At 31.2% G+C, this 7615-nt stretch overlaps 1 protein-coding gene across 1 annotated transcript; it reads left to right on the top strand.

Annotated features, from left to right (window-relative positions):
• The first annotated feature begins 5820 nt into the window (after positions 1-5820).
• On the top strand, positions 5821-7388 carry LOC129322037 (MLP-like protein 34). The gene is made up of 2 exons (XM_054968066.1): positions 5821-6078; positions 6735-7388. Exons 1-2 carry the CDS (start codon positions 5892-5894, stop codon positions 7016-7018), a joined length of 471 nt encoding a protein of 156 aa, XP_054824041.1. The 5' UTR covers positions 5821-5891; the 3' UTR covers positions 7019-7388.
• The last annotated feature ends 227 nt before the right edge of the window (positions 7389-7615 follow it).

Consider the following 7615-nt stretch of genomic DNA (forward strand, 5'->3'; position numbering starts at 1 on the left):
TTTGCTTGTTTCGGCATCGATGAGTGGGCGAGAATTTCTTATCACAGGTGTAGCACAACCCCTTCTCCCTTCGTATCTGCATCTCGGTCGGGGTTATCGTCTTGATGGGAGGAGTGCTTGGGGTTGGTAACAATGGAGGTAAGTTAGTCTTAACACCTTCACTTTGGGTAGACTACAACCCACTTGTCCCACCACTATACGGAATGAGAGCCTTGGTAGCATACGTTCCCCCACTACTTAACAGTGCTCTGTTTTTTGCGACAAAAATTCCATACACTATTGTTTCTGAAAATAGTCTTGCTAAGGTCATTGCCTTCAACACAGTCTTGGGTTGTTGGACCAGGATGTCCCGACGAAGTTCTGGTTTCAGTCCCCCTATATAACAGTCCAGTAGTGCCTTCTCATTCACATCCTCTGTTCTGTTAGCTAGTGATGTGAACTTGGTGTTATAATCCTCTAATGACCCTTGTTGAGTCAATTTAAATAGCTGAGCTCTCACGCAATCAAACTTGGAAGGGCCAAATTGGTCTTCAATAGCATAAGCAAGGGCGTTCCAATTCGAAATCTGTTGTGTCTTCTCTAGCATCTGGAACCAAGGTAGAACATCGCCATCTAGATGAATTGAAGCTATGACGAGCCTCTGAGAATTTGGAACCTCATAATACTTAAAAAGTTGCTCAACCTTAAACAACCATTTCAAAGCATCTGTACCATCAAACCTGGGAAAATTCATTTTAACTTGTTTGTTAGCACCATAATAATAGTTCGAGGTTGGCTGTATCAGAATGTACCCAGTGGATGATGAACCCACAAAGTTGTTGGGACTGGGTTGCTCAAAACGTTGGTTCAAGTTATCAATTGAACGCATTAGCACTTCCATCAAAGCCTCGATTCTTTTAAATCTTCCTATTGCATCTTCCCTAAACTCATTGTTCTTCTTCATGTCCGCTTGCAACTCCTTGAGTCTCGTGTTTTCTGCCATCTCTCAATGAAAGCACCAAATGGAACGAACACTATAAAGTATGAGATAATTTTGGGAACTAAGTATTATTAACGGATATCAGCAATTACATTTCAGCATTACACAACATCATTCATACTAAAAATGAAACTACAGCTAAGAGTTCCCAGGAAGAAGAAAGCAGGAAATGCTAAGAAGCAAAAAGAAACTGTAGAGGGAAGAGAGAGAGAGTCCACAGAGAGAAGATTCCAAAACATTCCGCACCACTACTAACGGTTTTCACAGTGTTATATCCCCTCCGCCTCCTTTAGTTCATGTAGTTTCCATGACTTCTCTCTCTCTCTCTTACTACATCGTATTGCTCTATGCACGTGGTCATTGCATGCCTTTTTAGTTGGGCCTTGTGAAGAGTCCATATGGTTTGGGTTCATTATAGGGCCTTAGGTCTTTTAGATAACATAGACGTTTCTCTATTTTAGTTAGTAATATCTTCCCGTCTTATAAAAGGGATATAAAATTATTAATTAAAATAAATAAATCAGCTTTTTTTTAAATGGACAATTTATTCAAAGCCATTAGTCCATTATAAACAAAGACCCATTACTAAAGCAGAATGGGCCGCAAAAAACTAACAACAACAAAGGACATATAAAAACAAAAATTTGAAAAAGGGCCTAAAGGCATATCAAAGTTGCTATCTAATCGATGGGATCTATAACACACTACCCATTTCAAGTGCTTCCTCTATTTTAGTGTTTTTTAATTAAAAAAATAGAATTTCAAGCGTATGTTTTCCATCGCACATAGGCATTTAATTTTTCTTTTGTTGATCAAAAGGTATTTAATTTTTCTAAGATTATTAACACATAAGTCAACATTTTTTTTGGACAAGGAAACACATAATTAGACATACATGCTAGATATTCACTCATATAATAAGAAAAATGAACCATATTAAATCTTTCTATTTACAAGGATCATTCTACGTACAGTCAAGACAAATAAATTATAAAATTAACAATGAAAATAATAAACAAGGATGCAGTAATTTAAGTGTTTAAAGATTCTAGTGGTCAATAAAGAACTCATAATTCTCACTCCCTTTTGTTTTTATATATATATATATATATATAATGTTTTCTAAAAATTTATTTTATCCTTAAATATAAAGGATGCCATGATATTTTTGTGTGATTAGACAATTTGAAATTGTCTTAAAAAATAGAAAAGATATTAATTGAATGTTTTATCTACCATTATCATTATGATATTAATTGTGACATTATTAAAGGTAGAATTAAAAAATCATTATAATTTTATGTAATTTTAACTAAATAAAATTTTTTTATTAATATGTCAAGTGTGATTAAAAATATTTTATATATAAGAATTGGTTGAGTAATTGTATTAATTATGATATTTTAAGATGTGTGGGAGTCAAGTAGTGGGATCCGTTAATTGTTCTTGACTTCTTGTTACCCAATCTCCCTGGCCGTTGGCAGAAGTTGCATTAAAATTAGGTGGGTTACGTTTGCAGCCGAATTATTATCATTATCATTATTATTATTATTATTACTGCCACCAAACTGTTGGCCACGTGCTCACCAATATGTCTTGCTCCTTTTTTATTAGTTTCTATTCTTAAAAACATTACTCCTTCTATCTAAATTTATATGACATTTTTAAAAATAATATATATATATATATATTAATAAAATTCATTAAATATATTTTATAATTTTATTTTTTAAAATAAAAATATAAATTTTTAAAAATATCTTTAATTTAATATTCCGTTTGCAAAAAAATATTAAAAAAGATAATATAATGAGAATGGTAATGTTAAAAAATTATTATTAATAAAATCTTATTTTTATCAAAATGTCTTATATTCTGGAATGTCAAATCTCCTTAAAAAATATCTTATAATTTAAAACAGAGGTAGTATTATATTTCTTTTTTAAAAAATATCCTTTAATTATAATTACAACGTTAAGTGATGAAAACGAATGTGGATGGAAGCTGACGTGATGTTCTTCTTTATGTATACATGATCGTGGAGGACCCTCGAACCCACATCTTAATCCCTGATTCTCCATAAGTAAACCTCAGGAAAGAAAATTTCGCAGCCAGCCAGCAAACTTGTCCGATGGGGGCCATCGTATGTGGACGTTTTGATATATACCATCGAAACATAAGGCATTATATAATTCATTTGGGAATAATTAGCCCACATAATACTACCATATTGGATAAGCTATAAAGTATTTGGATTATTGCAGGGATCGAGTTTGGTGGACTGAATTGCATCAAGCTGACTATAAGATTGAATATAACTGAATTAAAATTATAGAAGTTATCTTATTTACATTTTTCAAAGTCATTTCTATCACTCACTGTTTAAACAACAATAAAACTCAACAATCATTATCATTATGGGGTAAAAGATTGGCTTATAAAAATGTGAGTTTTTTTGGTTTCTATTTATATTTTGAAATATTTCTTATTTTAGTAATTGTAATTATATATTGCGTCAATAAGTTCCACACTTGTTAATTAGTTTATGCAAACTAGCATCTAAGAAATACATATGCAACATACGAACTAGCAACTAGCATCACCTTTCCCTTAGGTAATTTCAAATCATCAATTGCTTCTTCAATTATATGGTGAAGGCATCATCATCATCAAAAAATATACCATCATGGCCTCACTAACATATATGGGCAAAAGCTGTATTTTTCTCAAAAATTTTAATATTTCATCCATCCAGTATTATAAGATATTTGATCTAATAGCTTTTAAAAACCATAAATCTAATAGCCTTTTAAAACCACCTTAAAACATTTCAATCTCTCTCCTCACAAATGATCAATTTAATCAATTTTTTAGCTAAAGAGAACAATTAGATTACTTCCAATTGAATTAAAAGCCCAAACAAATCAACAAAATATTGGAAGTCATCAGTAAGGCAATTTGAATCTTTCAAGATTTAGTTAATGTGATTTTTTTTTTCTAAAATACCCTTAATTAAGAGTACAATTAATTATATGTTTTAAATTGAGATAATATATTAAATATAGTTAAACATGGAATATTACTAAAACGAGGAGAGTGTGAAGATATTCTTTTGGGATATGTTGGACTCGAAGCCCAAAACAACCAAAAATCAAACATTACAAAGTAGAATAATAAACTAATCCTCTTTATCCCAAAGAAAAAAAGAAAACAAAAGAAACTAAGGACCTATTTGACAGCATATTTTAAAAACAGTTTTTTATTTTTCAGAATAAAGAAAAAAATTTATTTAGCAATGTGTTTTCAAAAGTGTTTTAAAAAAAATAAAATATTTTTTTGGAGAATAAAAAAATGAAAACTTCTTTTAAGTGCTTTGAGATTATTGTTCCGAAGAATAAAGGAGAATGAAAAAAAGTACATATTTTATTTTATTTTTTGTTCTCAAAATATATTCTTCAAAACAGCAGTTATCAAAATAATAAAACAAAAACAATCTTAAACAGACCTTAAACCTGTAAGGATTTTATTAGTAGAAGATTTGTAAGTGTTTATGTAAGTATTTTTTAAGCCTAAAGACATGTCCTGATATTATTGTAACTTCTTGCCTTATTTTTGTGTCCCCCCCCCCCCGGATTTTTTTTTTTTTGCTTTGTTCAAACTAATCTGGTAAGTGTCGTCCGATTAATTAAATGATTTGAAAGCAACAATGCTGTTGGGTCGTCATCTCCACAAAAGGGACCCGAACAGAAATAATTCACAAAAATTAGTTGATATTGATAATGCACTGAGAGCCACATATATTAGCTAATGTCCCTCTAATTTTGAGAAAAATTATACGTGACCAATATATTAGCTAATGTCCCTCTTTTTGAGAAAAATTATACGTGACTAATATAATTTTTTATACTTTCATGCATTAAGTCATGACCCAAATACGAAAATTAGGATATGTTTTTATTTGTAATATTTTAACTTGAATTTAAACCTACTAAACCTAAACTCCGATATAATTTTTATAAAATAATATATCCTTATTTTCTTTTTTGAGAAAATGAAAAATAGATCCCCTCAAAATAGGCAAATGAAAAAATAGTATCATGAAATGGGATAATTATTCTAAAGTTCCTAAGAACTTCTCTATCATAATTTTTTTAAAAAAAAATTTCTGACAGTACAAAATAATAGAAGCATAGTTGTTAATAATAAAAGTAAATTTATTAATATAAGAAGCATAGTTATTATTATATGACTAAATTAAAGTTATGACCAATTGTCTTTTTAATATTTAAATTAAAGTTTTTAATCATGAAGTTGAAGTTGTCAATATAGGAAATGTACTTGTCATTGCATAACTAAACTAACATCTCTGCTTTTTATATTCACAACTTTACCTTTGTTGTTAACATCTTTAGTTTATGTATTAACAACTATGATTTTTATTATTTTGCTTAGGGAAAGAAATGTAATTTTGCAAAAAATTAGGCTAGAGAAGTCCTTATGGACTTCAGAAGTAATTTCTGCATTTGTGATACTTATTTGCAATTTTCCTATATTTTGATAGAATTTATTTATCATTTTCCATTTTTATTTTTGTCCAAATAAGTGTTTTTAAAAGCATTAACAATTGTCTTTTTTTATGATTCCAAAATATAAAATCACATGTAGAGGGCATTTGCAAGGTATGCAATTAACACTCTGACATAAAATAATTTTAATATAAAAAATTACAGTTCAAAATTTTTAAATCTGAACCATTAAAATCAATTTTAAAATTACACTAGGCACCATGGATGGTCTATATAAGGCAACGAAGCTAGCGCTCTCTTGCCACACTAGTCCTAGTTGATAGATTTACAACATACAAATTATCTTTTTGGTTTGATTTTGAGGTCAGTGTACGACTGAAGAAGCTATGGCTCTGACTGGTAATTTGGAGGTTGAAATTGAGATACAGTCACCAGCCATTGAGTTCTTCAACTTCTTCACTAAGCAACTTCACAATCTTCCCAACGCCACTGGCAGTGTTCATGGAGGCGAGCTTCATCAAGGAGACGACTGGCACGCCATTGGATCTGTGAAGCAATGGTCTTATACTGTTGGTAAGGTTCTTTATTTTAATTTCAAGGAAATGGTGACGACAATTCTCATACTTCAATTTGCATATATTTCTTCTTTTGAGTCATGATCGGTGTTAACTGATAAATCATATGGGTAAATATAGTTGAAAGTACCAAATCAGTTTGACTGAAAAATATTCTCCTGATTAAGATTTTACTTGAGGGGCAGATGCTTTAAAGTGTCATGCTTGTTTCGATGGCCAAAGAAGAAATTTCATTGAAACAAAGATGTCACGGTACAAGAACCAAAGGGAAGAACAGCACGGTAAGAGCTCTTAGGAAGAGATTGCCCAAAAATGAAATATCATAATAAAAGCAAAATTGAGAAAACAACTAGATAACAATGAAATATATCATATAACCTGCAAAATATCACAAAACTGCACGGATTAGGGGTTTGGAAACAGTAACTTTTTACATTGAGCGCTTTAAATATAGCGTTTTGGCAATTTTCTGCATGCAATATAATTGCTGGTTGATCGTGGTTGGTTGTAGTAATTTTGATAATTTAATGTACTAAATATATCATTGGAAACTTCTATAGCTCTATTCTGCTTAAAATCTAACAATTGGATGAAGGGTAAAGTGTTGTTGTTAACACTGATTTAATTTACTTGTAAATGGGGACAAATTAACAGACGGTAAGGTGGTGACATGCAAGGAGAGAATTGAAGAGATTGATGAAGAGAACAAATCACTGAAAGTGGACTTCTTCGAAGGAGATGTTAAGGAGCAACACAATAGTTTCAAGTTCATAATAAAAGCCACCGACAAGGAAGGAGGTGGTGCTATTGCAAAGTGGAGCTTCCATTATGAGAAGATCCATGATGAAATCTCAGATCCTAAAGGCTACTTGGACATGGCAGCTGCCGTTACAAAAGATATTGATGCTTATCTTCTCAGTGCACAAAAGGGAAAATAATGAACAAGAACAAGTCAAACATGCATGGATCCAAAGTACGTGTGAGATTAATGAGTAAACTGACTTAAAAAATAAGCTATGCATTGTGGTGTAATCTGATGTTGAAAGTACGTAGTGTGTGATGAAGTAAAGAATAAGGTCTGTGCTGTTGAGTTCATCACGCAGCACTGCGGAATCGTATGTGTCAAAAGTGTGCCGAATGCTTTTATCCATGTATTAATTTAAGGCGCGCGCGCGCGTGTGAAAATTAAGTGAATTAATATGCTTTTACTGTGATGTAGTTGTCTTGAGATGAATATGTAGCTTTGAGCCTTTGAATCTTTATCTGTTGAATTAATTAAGCCCTATGTCCGAAAATTGCTTTTGCAAAGCTGGATTTTAAAAACTGAGTTTTTCAAATGCTATTTTATTTAACAGATAGCCAAACATGCAGTACATATGGAATTGTAAATAAAACTACATATAATGCCTATATAGTTATTGGGCTTAAGTAATGTTATTTGGGGATGCTATCATGTAACCTAAGGGAGGCATAATTAACATTTGTTTAATAATGCATGCGTTGCCTTTCCAAAGCAGCGATCATGCTTCCTAAGA

Source organism: Prosopis cineraria, unplaced genomic scaffold, assembly GCF_029017545.1.
Source record: "Prosopis cineraria cultivar Desert tree isolate PC_DT_omini unplaced genomic scaffold, ASM2901754v1 PC10, whole genome shotgun sequence".
Classification (NCBI taxonomy): Eukaryota; Viridiplantae; Streptophyta; class Magnoliopsida; order Fabales; family Fabaceae; genus Prosopis; species Prosopis cineraria.

Coding starts and splice junctions, on each gene's coding strand:
- LOC129322037 (XM_054968066.1), top strand. CDS start 5,892: ATGGCTCTGACTGGTAATTTGGAGGTTGAAATTGAGATACAGTCACCA. Junction 6,079..6,734: donor GCAATGGTCTTATACTGTTG/GTAAGGTTCTTT, acceptor ACAAATTAACAG/ACGGTAAGGTGGTGACATGC.